Consider the following 15,648-nt stretch of genomic DNA (forward strand, 5'->3'; position numbering starts at 1 on the left):
ATATACAATTGACCAAAAAAATAATAATTTTTAAAGGGTTATATATATATTAATATACTTCAGATGTTAATAATTTACCATTTAAAATACATCTAGAGCCCTGCTTCTGATGGTTTGTAGGTCCTAGCTTTTCTGTGATGCTTTTGTAGCTCTTTAATTATTCCAGAGCTGAATAAGTATGGGAAGTGCAGTGATAAACCAACTTTGGGCTAGTTTCCATTGTGGTGATAAAGTTTGTAAACTGGTGGTAACATAAAAATTCTCCATAGACTTTAATGGAGATAAATGACTTTATCACCTCAATGGAAATGAGCCCTTTATTGGCAGATCCTGAGGAAGAGTTGGGCTCTATTGTCAAATGTAAAGTATGTTACATTTTTTGTGCTGACTTCATACAGTATACCTGTTGATTTTGCACTCCCCCTGCTGTTGCTTTTCAGTAATTCAGCTTCTGCAAGTATGTTATCATGTATGTTGGTGCAGTAAAAACAACTCCACAGTAAAGCCTTTATTATATTCTTTGTAAGAAGATGTAATTTTTAATAAGAAAATAACAAATTATAAATACATTTAGTTAGAAAACTAATAAGAAAGGCTATATTGATAGACAGCAAATATACCCAGCAAACCAGACACAAAACCTATTTGTTTTTAACGTTAATCTTATAAAGGTATTATATTACATTCTTATTATTGCAACTGCAATGTAGCCAGTATATGATGTAGTAATCTGAACACTGTATTCATTTTTACATTACTCCATTAAAATACATTTTAAATATCATCTGGAACAATGGTTGCCCCAAACTACTATAAATTATTGGCTTCTGGCCATATTTTAGTTGTAAACTTTATTGGTACTACCAACAAAACCACTTCATTTTATATCTATGGAGCCTTTTGTTACTACAGTTAGTAGGAAGAAAAAAAATGTAGGTCTTTTTTTTGTGGGGAAAATGTTTCTTTCCCTACCAAATCAACATTTAGTTTTTAGGCTTTTAGAGTATATATTTCTTTCATGTAATTGGCAATGTGCTAGTGACGTATGGTATATACAATCCTACCAGGAGGGGCAAAGTTTCCCAAACCTCAAAATGCCTATAAATACACCCCTCACCACACCCACAATGGAGGTGGTAAAGTAAGTTTGTGCTAAGATTTCTACGTTGACATGTGCTTCTCAGCATTTTGAAGCCCGTGTACAGGCTTTAGTCCGTATTAAGCCTGTCATTAAATCAATTTCTCCCCCTTGGAGTCTTAATTTGGTTTTGAAGGCGTTACAGGCTCCTCCATTTGAGCCTATACATTCTTTGGACATTAAACTACTTTCTTGGAAAGTGTTGTTCCTTTTGGCTATTTCTTCTGCTAGAAGAGTTTCTTAGCTATCTGCTCTTTCTTGTGATTTTTCATCAGGATAAGGCGGTTTTGCCGACTTCATTTACATTTTTACATAAGGTTATGAATTCTAACAACATTAGTAGAGAAATTGTTGTCCCTTCCTTGTGTCCTAATCCTAAGAATTCTTTGGAAAGATCTCTACATTCTTTGTATGTGGTGAGAGCTTTGAAATATTATGTTGAAGCTACTAAAGATTTCAGGAACACTTCTAGTCTATTTGTTTTATTTTCTGGTCCTCTGAAAAGTCAGAAGGCTTCTGCTATTTTCTTGGCTTCTTGGTTAAAGCTTTTGATTCTTCAAGCTTATTTGGAGTCAGGTCAGGCCCTGCCTCAGAGAATTACAGCTCATTCTACTAGATCAGTCTCCACTTTGTGGGCTTTTAAGAATGAAGCTTCAGTTGATCAGATTTGCAAAGCAGCAACTTGGTCCTCTTTGCATACATTTACTAAATTCTACCGTTTTGATGTTTTTTGGTAGAAAAGTTCTTCAGGCAGCTGTTTCAGTTTGATTCTTCTGCTGATGTTTTGAGTTTTTCTTTTCATTATGAGAATAACTTATATTTGGGTTGTGGATAATTTTTTCAGCGTATGGCTGTTGTTTATTTTTTATCCCTCCCTCTCTAGTGACTCTTGAGTGGAGTTTCACATCTTGGGTATTGATATCCCATATGTCACTAGCTCATGGACTGTTGCCAATTACATGAAAGAAAACATAATTTATGTAAGAACTTACCTGATAAATTCATTTCTTTCATATTGGCAAGAGTCCATGAGGCCCACCCTTTTTGTGGTGGTTATGATTTTTTTGTATAAAGCACAATTATTTCCAAATTCCTTTGTTGATGCTTTTTACTCCTTTCTTTATCACCCCACTACTTGGCTATTCGTTAAACTGAATTGTGGGTGTGGTGAGGGGTGTATTTATAGTCATTTTGAGGTTTGGGAAACTTTGCCCCTCCTGGTAGGATTGTATATCCCATACGTCACTAGCTCATGGACTCTTGCCAATATGAAAGAAATTAATTTATCAGGTAAGTTCTTACATAAATTATGTTTTCTGTCCACAAATAGAGCTGGGAAAAGTGTACGTATCTGCCAGTGTAGAAAAATAGAGATGGGCCCAGCACTCACCATCCAATTTAGGGTGCACGCTACAGGGGTTTCTGCACTAACCCCCAAAGTAGACAAATTTGTAGAAAAGAGCAGCAGCACCACACTTTATGAACTTTTAACTGCTTTTAATGATGAAACATACAGGAAAGCAACGACGTTTCGGTCATCAACTGACCTTAATCATGTTGTATCAGATACAACATGATTAAGGTCAGTTGATGACCGAAACGTTGTTGCTTTCCTGTATGTTTCATCATTAAAAGCAGTTAAAAGTTAATAAAGTGTGGTGCTGCTGCTCTTTTCTACAAACGTATCTGCCAGTGAGCAGCTTATCCGCTATATATGAACCTGATGTTTTTGTTAATTTGATTAAGTAATTTACCTACCTTTCTCACGCAGTAACATATTTTAACATATTAAACTGCTGCTGTTTCATATGCATGATAAAAAATTATGCAATTTTAAGTGGAATATGATCAAGCCCTTGGAGTGGTAAGATTTAATAAAAACAGTTTTAATTGTTTATAATATAGCATGCAGATTATCCCAGTTGATATCAGATTCTCCTAGAACTAAGGAGCTTAGACAAGGAAGTGCTAACGAAGATAATCTCAACATAGGAGAGAAGCCAGCGATAAATCATATGACGTCACCATAAAAGGCTGGAGACATTTGTCTTCAAGACCCCGACCTCTCATGGTTATGGAAAGTGATGTAATGGACATGAAGATAGGATGCATTCCAGCATTTCTTCTCCCTAATTTCCCATGATCTTGAGTGAGAAAAATTTGAACAAGGCTGGGTTAACTGCAGTTCTTATAAACTGGCCGAGAAGTTTTCCTTTACTTTAACTTCCTGCAAAGACCAACCCTATTTATCCTCATTTTAAAGAACGCTCCTTAAGATTGAATTCTTCATCCTTACCCCTTAAAATACTGAACGCTAAACAATGTCATTTGTTGTTTACTCAGGGTAAAGTGGGATATAAACCCATCTGAGAGTTTCTGCTCAAATTATTTTGGAGAAGGAAATCTCTCTTCTTTCCCTTTGATTACAGAGACTGTACATGTTATACACTATAATCCGTAATTGTACATATTTCTTTATGATATAAAAAGGAATGTTTACCAAAGCAAGGTTTACCAAAACTAAGCAAGACAGTACCTAATGGCTTTAGAACACTCTCTAAATAGATGTATGTAATCTATTTTCTATGTAGTAGTCCCAATTTAAGACATCTGTAAAGCTTTCATGAAGCACTGTATCTTGGATGCCTAGGCATCTTCTGACACCCTGAGACTGTAATATAAAATATTTTTGTATAAAACAATTTTTGCAATGAACTTTCATTGTGTATTCCCCTATCTTGTAATTTAACTCTGAAAATGGTTGATTTTCTAATTGGAAATGCATATTGCAGATTTCTCAATCCTAATCCTGCTGTATATCTGTCCCAAATATGCCTCAAGGGAGTTACATAAGGAACTACAAAAAAGGTGTTAATTTGTTTAAAAAATATATTCACTTGGCTGATGTGCTTTTCTATAACAGGACCATTTGACTGTCCTCTCAAAGTTGCTGAATCCTAGCAATACTTACTATATACACTATTGTGGATTTTTGGGATTAATTGGATTTTTTTTTTTAAATAGTAAGTAAGCAAGCCGCTGCTTTATTTTTTATACGCAAGCATTATGTTGTAATACAGATAATCAAGAATACATATAAAAAGTTTAATTCTATTTAAAACACTTGCAAGGCATAATATATATTCCATATCTGTTCTTCAGCTTGGTCAAGAAGAAAAATTTGAGTTGTTAAATGTCCTGGAATTTACAAGGTAAGAAACTTTTTGACATATTTTTTTCAGTTTTAGATAGACCTCAAATATAATCCATTATGGATCAGAAAATGCTGCAGTTTATGCCCTAGAACATGGGTGTGTCACATAAAAAAAACTTCTAAGAGAAAGTTTCATAAGATAGGAACCATTCATTAAAAAGCCACAAAATGGTTCTCAAGAATATACACAGTCTGTATGCACCATATGCTCTCCCTGGTTCTGAGATTGGCTCTTGGAGGATTCAGAAATGCTTGAACTCAGAGATAAATATGCATTGAAGATTCATATAATTATACTTGTCCTTACACAAATTGCCTAATTTATTAAGTTCCTTTTATACCTTAGTACAAGTTCAACAAACCATAATAATTATTCAGTGTTGTAAACATATCACTTTAAAAGACCTTAAAGTGATGGTAATTTTGACCTGCATAGAAAGAATAAAATGTAATTCTTGCAATTTTTTAGTGTAAGTTTAATTCATTAACTTTATATTTTATTGTGCTAAAATAAAGTAAATTGACATGCGTGCGCTCTCTACAATTTTTTCTTTCGCCACGGAGATCAACCATGAAATGAGGAATCAGAGGGGGCATGCAAACGGATTGGCTAAATAGACAAAACGTCATCAAAGGGCGGATGGATGTCAGACAGTTACAATGGTTAATGTAAATGATTTGCTTTATTTTTGCACAATATAAAATAATTAAGCTTATACTAAAATATTGGAAGGATTACATTTTTTTCTTTCTATATAGGTCAAATTTACCATCACTTTAAGTAGTGTTGGCTAAAGTTTAATATGTATTGCTGCTTTTGTGCACTCAGTCTGCCTCCTGTATGGCTGCAAGGCTTGTCCATGCACATACCACTCATGCATGGTGACTTCATGCTTACCACCATATTCTCTAATGGCAGTGAAGTTTTTTGTTTGGTTTTAAGGTTTCATTGTGTAGTGTGTAAGCTATAAACATTTTTATGTACCAGTTATCAAAGACAATGTATTATATGATTTTTCTGTTACAGTAATCGGAAACGTATGTCTGTGATCGTTCGTAATTCAGCAGGGAAAATAAGATTGTACTGCAAAGGAGCTGTAAGTAATGCATTGTGCCAAATAACTGGGGCTTCCTTGTAGTATATGCCACTTATACTGTTTATCCCATCTGAAAACAAGATTTCCTGAATATTGAAAATCAACATTTACTAGTCAGGTCTCTACCAATAGCTTTTACTTTTTATAATCTATTATTATTTCTCTTGTAAGATGTATCGAGTCCACGGATTTATCCTTACTTGTGGGATATTCTCCTTCCCAACAGGAAGTGGCAAAGAGAGCACCCACAGCAGAGCTGTCTATATAGCTCCCCCCTTAGCTCCACCCCTCAGTCATTCTCTTTGCCTACTCTAAGAAACTAGGAAGGGCAGAGCGAGTGTGGTGACAACAATGTTAGTTTTTTATTTCTCAAGCAAAAGTTTGTTATTTTAAATGGTACCGGTGTGTACTATTTACTCTCTGGCAGAAAATGGATGAAGATTTCTGCAAGGAGGATTATGATCTTAGCACTTTGTAACTAAGATCCACTGCTGTTCTCACAAGGGCTGAAGAGTAGAGGAAAACTTCAGTTGGGGGAACGGTTTGCATGCTAAGCTGCAGTTGAGGTATGTTCAGTCTATATTTTTTCTAGACAGACTGTGTTAATTCTAGAAAAGACTGGCATTATCCCCATGAGGGAAGGGTAAGCTGTATTCAGACACTTTGATAGGAATTTCAGCTTGCTTGAAGGGCTCATAAGTTACTGGTGACACAGTTAGGAAAAAACGTTTTTTGTTTGTTCAGTAAATGATGCAATTATAGTGTTTTTTTGAAGGGACTAATGGGGTCATTGTGGCTTGTTTTAGGGTTTTTTAACCCACATGGTTAATTAAGAGACACTCAGGTGTTTTTCTAATAGGCCTCAAAAAAAATCGAGTGAGGTGGGAGGGGCCTATTTTCGCACCTCAGTTGTGCAGTTTCTTTTCCTTAGAGACATCCAATTGCTTCTCCAGTGGTTCCTGCTTTGTTTGAGGGCTTGTAAAGGAGGTTTTTTCCCCCACAAATCGTGGCAAGATGCTGAAAGTCTTTTTTACCGGTTTTGACGTTTTTTCAATCCGGTTTTGCCATTAAGGGGTTAATTGTTTATTTGCATAGCTGTGCAAAGTTAATAAGGCTGTAATATACTACTGTAAAAATGTTGTTAAGTTTACTGCTTTTTTACACTGTTTTGCAGAACTTGTGCAGCTTTTTTTCTCTTAAAGGCACAGTACCGTTTTATTTCTAAGTGTTATTTACTTTGATTACAGTGTTTTCCAAGCTTGCTTGTTACATTACTAGCCTTTTTAACATGTCTGACACCAAGGAAAATCCTTGTTCAATATGTTTGGAAGCCATTGTGGAACCCCCTCTTAGAATGTGTCCCAATTGTACTGATATATCTATAAATTATAAAGAACATATATTAGCACTTAAAAATAGAGCAATAGATGATTCTCAGTCAGAAGTAAATGAGGGTTCGCCATCGAGCTCTCCCCAAGTGTCACAACCAGTAATGCCCGCACAAGTGACGCCAAGTACCTCTAGTGCGTCGAATTCATTTACTTTACAAGACATGGCCACAGTTATGAATACAACCCTCACAGAGGTTTTAACCAAACTGCCTGGTTTACAAGGAAAGCGGGACAGCTCTGGGTTAAGGAAACATGCAGAGCCATCTCATGCTTTAGTAGCCGTATCTGATATGCCCTCACAATGCTCTGAAGGGGTGAGGGATTTGTTATCTGAGGGAGAAATTTCTGATTCAGGAAAGATGCATCCTCAGACAGATTCTGATATGACGGCCTTTAAATTTAAGCTTGAACACCTCCGCTTGTTGCTTAGGGAGGTATTAGCAACTCTAGATGATTGTGACCCTATAGTGGTCCCAGAGAAATTGTGTAAAATGGATAAATACTTAGAGGTTCCGGTTTACACTGATGTTTTTCCAGTCCCTAAGAGGATTGTCAATATTATTGCTAAGGAGTGGGATATACCAGGTATTCCGTTCACTCCCCCTCCTGTTTTTAAGAAAATGTTTCCCATATCTGACACCATAAGGGATTCATGGCAGACAGTTCCTAAGGTGGAGGGAGCTATTTCTACTCTAAGCGTACAACTATACCTATCGAAGACAGTTGTGCTTTCAAAGATCCTATGGATAAAAAATTAGAGGGTCTCTTGAAGAAATTTTTTTGTTCATCAAGGTTTTTCTCTCCAACCTATTGTGTGCATTGTTCCTGTAACGACTGCAGCTGCTTTCTGGTTTGAGGCTCTAGAGGAGGCTCTTCAAATAAAGAATCCATTAGAGGAGATTATGGACAGAATTAAGGCCCTTAAGTTGGCTAATTCTTCTATTACAGAGGCTAAATTAGCGGCAAAGAATTGAGGTTTTGCCATTTTAGCACGCAGGGTGCTATGGCTTAAGTCCTGGTCTGCTGATGTGTCATCTAAATCTAAACTTTTGAACATTCCTTTCAAAGGTAAGACCCTATTCGGGCCTGAACTGAAAGAGATTATTTCAGACATCACTGGAGGGAAGGGTCATGCCCTCCCTCAAGATAGATCAAATAAGATGAGGACCAAACAGAATAATTTTCGTTCCTTTCGGAACTTTAAGAGTGGTCCCGCTTCAGCTTCCTTTACTGCAAAGCAAGAGGGGAATTTTGCCCAATCCAAGTCAGTCTGGAGACCTAACCAGGCTTGGAACAAGGGTAAACAGGCCAAGAAGCCTGCAGCTGCTTCTAAAACAGCATGAAGGGGTAGCCCCCGATCCGGGACCGGATCTAGTAGGGGGCAGACTCTCTCTCTTCGCTCAGGCTTGGGCGAGAGATGTTCACGATCCCTGGGCTTTAGAAATTGTGTCCCAGGGGTATCTTCTGGAATTCAAAGACTCCCTTCCAAGGGGGAGATTTCACATTTCTCGATTGTCTGTAAACTAGACAAAGAGAGAGGCGTTCTTATGCTGTGTAGAAGACCTACATACTATGGGGGTGATCCGCCCAGTCCCAATAGAGGAACAGGGGCTAGGGTTTTATTCAAACCTGTTTGTGGTTCCCAAAAAAGAGGGAACTTTCAGACCAATCTTGGATCCTAAAACTCTAAACAAGTTCCTCAAGGTTCCATCATTCAAGATGGAGACTATTCGGACTATTCTACCTCTGATCCAGGAGGGTCAATATATGACTACCGTGGACTTAAATGATGCGTATCTACACATCCCTATTCACAGAGATCATCATCAATTTCTCAGATTCACCTTTCTAAACAGGCATTACCAGTTTGTGGCCCTTCCCTTCGGGTTGGCCACTGCTCCCAGAATTTTAACAAAAGTGCTAGGGTCCCTTCTGGCGGTTCTGCGACCGCGGGGCATAGCAGTGGCGCCTTATCTAAATGACATCTTAATTCAGGCGTCGACTTTCCAGCTAGCCAAGTCTCACACGGACATTGTGTTGGCTTTTCTGAGAGCTCACGGGTGGAAGGTGAACATAAAAAAGAGTTCTCTCTTCCCTCTCACAAGAGTTTCCTTCCTAGGGACTCTGATAGACTCGGTAGAAAAGAAAATATTTCTGACTGAGGTCAGAAAATTAAAACTCTTAACCACCTGCCGAGCTCTTCATTCCATTCCTCGGCCATCAGTGGCTCAGTGTATGGAGGTAATCGGACTCATGGTAGCGGCAATGGACATAGTTCCTTTTGCCCGCCTACACCTCAGACCACTGCAACTATGCATGCTCAAACAGTGGAATGGGGATTACGCAGATTTATCTCCTCAACTGCATCTGGACCAGGGGACCAGAGACTCTCTTCTCTGGTGGTTGTCTCAGGACCACCTGTCTCAGGGAATGTGTTTCCGCAGGCCAGAGTGACTCATTGTAACGACAGATGCCAGCCTGCTAGGCTGGGGTGCAGTCTGGAACTCCCTGAAAGCACAGGGCTTATGGTCTCGGGAGGAAGCTCTCCTCCCGATAAACATTCTAGAACTGAGAGCGATATTCAATGCGCTTCAGGTGTGGCCTCAGCTTGCTGTGGCCAAATTCATCAGATTTCTGTCGGATAACATCACGACTGTAGCTTATATCAATCATCAAGGAGGAACAAGGAGTCCTCTAGCAATGATGAAGGTAACCAAAATAATCCGGTGGGCAGAGGATCACTCTTGCCATCTCTCAGCAATCCACATCCCAGAGGTAGATAACTGGGAGGCGGATTTTCTAAGTCGTCAGACTTTTCATCCGGGGGAGTGGGAAATCCATCCGGAGGTATTTGCCCAGCTGATTCAGCTATGGGGCACACCAGAATTGGATCTGATGGCGTCTTGTCAGAATGCCAAACTCCTAGTGGACATGTCCTCGGTTCCACCGTGGACTCTGCCAATGAGGCGGGACCTTCTAATTCAAGGTCCGTTCACGCATCCAAATCTGATTTCTCTGCGTCTGACTGCTTGGAGATTGAACGCCTGATTCTATCAAAGCGTGGTTTCTCTGAGTTGGTCATTGATACCCTGATTCAGGCTAGAAAGCCTGTCACCAGGAAGATCTATCATAAGATTTGGCGCAAATATCTTTATTGGTGTGAATCCAAAGGTTACTCGTGGAGTTAGATTAGGATTCCTAGAATATTGTCTTTTCTCCAAGATGGTTTGGAGAAGGGATTATCTGCTTATTCCCTAAAAGGACAAATATCTGCTTTGTCTATTCTGCTACACAAACGTCTGGCAGATGTCCTAGACGTTCAAGCATTTAGTCAGGCTTTGGTCAGAATCAAGCCTGTATTTAAACCTGTTGCTCCGCCATGGAACCTAAATTTAGTTCTTAAAGTTCTTCAAGGGGTTCCGTTTGAACCTATGCATTCCATAGATATTAAGCTTCTATCTTGGAAAGTTTTGTTTTTAGTAGGTATCTCTTCGGCTCAAAGAGTTTCTGAGCTATCTGCTTTACAATGTGATTCCCCTTACCTTGTTTTCCATGCAGATAAGGTGGTTTTGCGTACCAAACCTGGGTTTCTTCCTAAGGTTGTTTCTAATAAGAATATCAATCAAGAGATTGTTGTTCCTTTTCTGTGTCCTAATCCTTCATCAAAGAAGGAACGTCTGTTACACAATCTTGATGTGGTTCGTGCTTTAAAGTTCTACTTACAAGCAACTAAAGATTTCCGTCAACACCTTCATTGTTTGTTGTTTATTCTGGTAAACGGAGAGGTCAAAGGGCTACGGCTACCTCTCTTTCCTTTTGGTTGAAAAGCATTATCCGTTTGGCCTATGAGACTGCTGGACAGCAGCCTCCTGAAAGAATTACTGATCATTCTACTAGAGCTGTGGCTTCCACATGGGCTTTTAAGAATGAGGCTTCTGTTGAACAGATTTGTAAGGCGGCGACTTGGTCTTCGCTTCATACTTTTTCCAAATTTTACAAATTCGATACTTTTGCTTCTTCAAAGGCTATTTTTGGGAGAAAGGTTCTACAAGCAGTGGTGCCTTCCGTTTAAGGTCCCTGTCTTGTCCCTCCCTTCATCCGTGTCATAAAGCTTTGGTATTGGTATCCCACAAGTAAGGATGAATCCGTGGACTCGATACATCTTACAAGAGAAAACATAATTTATGCTTACCTGATAAATTTATTTCTCTTGTGATGTATCGAGTCCACGGCCCGCCCTGTTTTTTAAGACAGGCATATATATTTTTATTTTAAAACTTTCAGTCTGCACCCTATAGTTTCTCCTTTTTCTTCCTAGCCTTCGGTCGAATGACTGGGGGGTGGAGCTAAGGGGGAGCTATATAGACAGCTCTGCTGTGGGTGCTCTCTTTGCCACTTCCTGTTGGGAAGGAGAATATCCCACAAGTAAGGATGAATCCGTGGACTCGATACATCACACGAGAAATAAATTTATCAGGTAAGCATAAATTATGTTTTTGTGAAGCTCCATCATATCCTTTCGAGCTTAGTTTGTTTCAAGGTGGGGTTTCTTAATATAATCTACCAGTCCTTTAAAAAGACCAACGTTTGAGGCTCAGATGGACAAGGCGTTTAGCACTCAAGATGAGCTCTTTCCAAAAGATGCACAGCAGGGAAGCATATTATTAATTAACCTGACATCATTATGCATATAGTGGGTGAGCAAAATCAGTGACCGTCATTTAACTTAATGAAAATAAATTTGCTTTTAAGGGTGAAAGATTTGTTAGATTGGAAAATCTCTGATATTCCCTGATTGTTTGAGTGTAGTGTACCATACTAAATTGGCTTTTATTTCTCTTTGCATGTAGGACACAGTCATTTATGATCGTTTAGCTGAAACTTCAAAGTACAAAGAAATTACTTTAAAACATTTGGAACAGTTTGCTACAGAAGGTGAGATTTATCATGGGATTTTGATAGTCTTTAGTACATTATGTCTAGTTTGGGGCTTCTATATTATTGTATTTCAAGGCATTACATTGTGTAGTGCCTTAAGAATAGTGAAAATCTGGAGAAAAAAAAAATCTGCTAGCATGGTAAATGGACATGAAGCCCACAATTTTTATTTCATGATTCAGATACAGCATATAAATCAAAACACAGATGGGAAAGCACTAACAGCAAGAGTGGGGATGGAGAAATCACAAACTACCGGTTATATGGAAAAAAGAAAATTGATTTACTTCAGTATAAAAACACACAAATATATACACTCCTGGTCATATACGTAATACAAAACATATGATTTCATCAACGAAATTAGCAAGTTGAACAAGTTGTGGCCACAACATATATAAATAAAGTTCAGATTTCACAATTCATAATAGATAGCCTGGTTAAAATGTCAAAGTTCATAAAAAAAGCACAGTTCATATAAAATCCTTTAAAGATCAAGAGGATCACGAAATAGGTGACGGGCTCTGTGTAAATTCTGTGCGTATTATCAAGTTGGGTTTCCAGCCTGGCTTACCCCTGGAATCTTACCAGACCTTTGTGGTGTAGGTGGATGTCCAAAATAGAGATAAACCACTTTTCTTTCCAATGGCATGGTGGAGAGTCCACAAATCCATTTAATCACTAGTGGGAATTCATCTCCTGGCCACCAGGTGGGGGCAAAGAACACCCCAGCAGAGCTGTTAAGTATCATTCCTACTTGGTGTCTGAAAATTTGTAATCCTTTTATGGGTAGTTTCCCTGCAAGCAAGGATTGGGGCTCTGCTGTTTCCATGTAAGCCTCTTTAGTAAAAGTAATGGTGGCTTTTTGCAGTTGGAAAGCAGCGAGGTGGTCCATGCTTAATTTTCAACATATATGCTACCCCTATATAGAAAACCAGGGTTGGTTACTATGCTTATCTTTTTTTCAGGTCATCTGCCAGAGGTCATCTCAGTCTAGCATACCTGTTGCTGTACCTGCCCTGCAGCTGGATCCACAGGTAAGTGCTTTTGCCTTCTAGGTTAGAAGGATACAGTACTCGGGAGGTTAACCCTTTAGGTGGAGTTTGATAGATTTGTCTATCCCTTTAATGTGGGGATAGCTTTATGGGCAGTTGGGAACCAAGACTTTTAAACTTGCCTTTTACAGCAGGGCACTGATTTTGAAAGAGGATTCTCTTTATTATTTGGGACTTTTTGGCACTTTTATCATGGGGATTTTTATTTGGCTGAGGCTTGCTACGGACCGCAAGGGATTTATTTTGTTTTGTGGAATCCCTATTTCCTTCCTAAGATAGGGAGAGTCCATGGCTTCATTCCCATACACCTGGCCACCGGGAGGAGGCAAAGACACCCCATCCAAAGGCTTAAATATCCCTCCCACTTCCTCATTACCCCAGTCATTCTTTGTCTTCCGTCACGTTAGGGGGTGGCAGAGAAGTATCAGAAGATTTGGAGAGTCCTGAAAAAGGGTATCTGCCATGCGAGATAGGACTGGAGTTTTAAGTAGCCATGTCAACCTCTCAGTGAGAGTATTGATGAAAATTAGAGTCTTTAGATGCAGGGAAAAATTTTCTGCAAAACCATCCAGACTACTACTAACAGCTCCTAAGCAATCGGTGTTGATGAGTTTCACTGCCTGCTTTCTCTCACTCAAGTCCATGTCAGGAGCACTGCTATAAGACGGTCACACTTGAGAGGCTGTGTTCTGTTCCACAGCATGGATCCTGGAGGTAAGATTGTTTACATTTTTACACAAAAAAAGTGTTAACAGGGTCACAGTGTGGCTCCTTTATACCTTGATATATCCAGGGTTAATTTCCTCTGAAGGGGGTTTATTGAACAGTTGGGGTTAATTAATCAGTGTATTAATTATTTACATGCTGCTTTGTGTGATTTTTTTCCTGGGCTGATAGACTGTGTGTTTTTGGCTGGAACAAACAGGTTTCACTTTTAAATTTCACTTTCGTTTTTGAAAGTGTTGCACATATCCTATTACTTGCTGTGCTTGAAATAACAGGGGAAGTACTGTCTTGCACTCTGTGACCGTGTTTGGTCTATATTAATTTCCTCCATTCTGGCTAAGACTTGATCCTGAGGAGAGCGTTTCCTCTGTTAACTGTCTGGGTCTAGGAGGTGGTGAGTGCCCCAACCATTGGGAGTATAAAGGTGCAGTTTTCTTTATTAAAAAATGTTTTTTCTTTTACAAGATATGACAATTTCATCCTTACTTATGGGATATCACTTCCTGGTTAACAGGAGGAGGCAAAGAGCACAACAGCAGAGCTGTATATATAGCTCCTCCCTTCCCTCCCACTCCAGTCATTCTCTTTGCCTTTGTTAGACTAGGAAGAGGTAAAGTGAGGTGTTAGTTATAGATTCTTCAAACAAGAGTTTGTTATTTTTAAAAGTGGTGCCTCAGTGTACTACTTTGTTCTGGGGTGTAGCCTAGACCAGATCAGTTTCTTCAGTTATAAAAAAGAGAAGCATTTGGTGGCTTTGAAGCAATGGGAACTTGTGGGACATTATTCTCACTGCACCTCCCATACCTGTTTTGCTACCCTACCTGCAAAAGTCTGAGAGAGAGAGAGACTCAGTACTTTTTGTTATCTCCACAGGCCAATGTGAGGAGAATTTGAGAGCCTCGTAAGCCGGGTGGACTGCCTTACTGCCGAGCAGGGTTTTCAGGTAAGTGCTGAATTTTGTTTCTGGAGGGGTATACAGAAATATTTAGCACTATATATTTATATATTTATGGATAACTGTATCCCTGAGAGGGTAAGTTATTTGGCAGTGGTTGCTAGGACGTGAGTGGATCTAGGTTATTTTTGAAAAACCTTCTGCCATGCTCTCTGCTCCCTTCGGCTTGTATTAACAGACGGGCAACATGGTTTATGAATGTGCACTAAACTATAGTCAGCAGCCATAGGGGATTTTATTGTTCAGCATGTTAGGGTGACTCCTGCATGCTGTGTGTCCCAGCTCCCAACAGCGACATTTCTACTAATTAATGGCTGACGGGGAGGTTTATTCTTCTTAAGTATGGAGGAGTTAGGTTACTTAGGTCTCTGTTCATCATGGCTTCCGATCCTGAGAGGCGCAGCCGGTGGCAAGGGTTCTTTTTATTAAGCATGGACGAAACTAAATGCATGAATCCTTAATGTCTCTACTAATGGTAGCAGCCGACAGGGAGACTGTGTTAATGTTTTTTTTAATGGCTTTATGCAACTGAATTTAGCAGCCGTTACAGTGATGTCTGCATTGTACTTGTTTCTGTTCCCATCGGCTTCCTATATTAAATTAGCAGCCGACAGGGATTGTGCGTTTACCACTTAATTGACCTGCTTTCTCGGCTTCTGCTTGAACAGGGAAGCTAAGCAGTTTTCTAATGCCTATTCCATGTTACCCCCGATGGCTTACAGTTATATATTTAGCAGCCGACTGGGAGGTTGGAGTTTTACAATGTCAGGGAGTTTTATAGTGTCTCCTCAGGCACTCAGTATGGTTGGTGCAGACTTGTCCCCTACGGCTTACAATGCTAAGATTAGCAGCCGCCACAGAGGTTTTTTCTTAGTTCAACATGGATCTATGTTGACGATTCGTATTTATCCCTGCTCATATCGGCTTACATGACAGCCAATGAGGAGGGTTATTCTCTTCAGTGTGAAGGGTTTGTAATGTTTGGTACTGGTTTTTGCTCCCTATGTCTCATTCAGACGGCAGGGAGGTTTACGTTGTTTCTGACAGGCTTCAGGTTCCCAACGGCTTGTTTTACTTTGTAGCCTACTGGGAGGTTTTCTTTGTATTTACATTAATATTTTGTATTTTACTTTA

At 39.3% G+C, this 15,648-nt stretch overlaps 1 protein-coding gene across 2 annotated transcripts in view; it reads left to right on the top strand.

Moving 5' to 3' along the window:
- The window catches only part of ATP8A1 (ATPase phospholipid transporting 8A1), a 608,814-nt gene that overhangs the window by 284,782 nt on the left and 308,384 nt on the right, over positions 1-15,648 (top strand). For both annotated transcript variants that reach the window (XM_053704008.1, XM_053704009.1), the window contains 3 exons: positions 4,301-4,350; positions 5,380-5,449; positions 11,691-11,775. In XM_053704008.1, the coding sequence (XP_053559983.1) occupies positions 4,301-4,350; positions 5,380-5,449; positions 11,691-11,775 (205 nt within the window). The remainder of the gene's footprint in view (positions 1-4,300; positions 4,351-5,379; positions 5,450-11,690; positions 11,776-15,648) is intronic.

This window comes from Bombina bombina, chromosome 2, assembly GCF_027579735.1.
Source record: "Bombina bombina isolate aBomBom1 chromosome 2, aBomBom1.pri, whole genome shotgun sequence".
Taxonomy (NCBI): domain Eukaryota; kingdom Metazoa; phylum Chordata; class Amphibia; order Anura; family Bombinatoridae; genus Bombina; species Bombina bombina.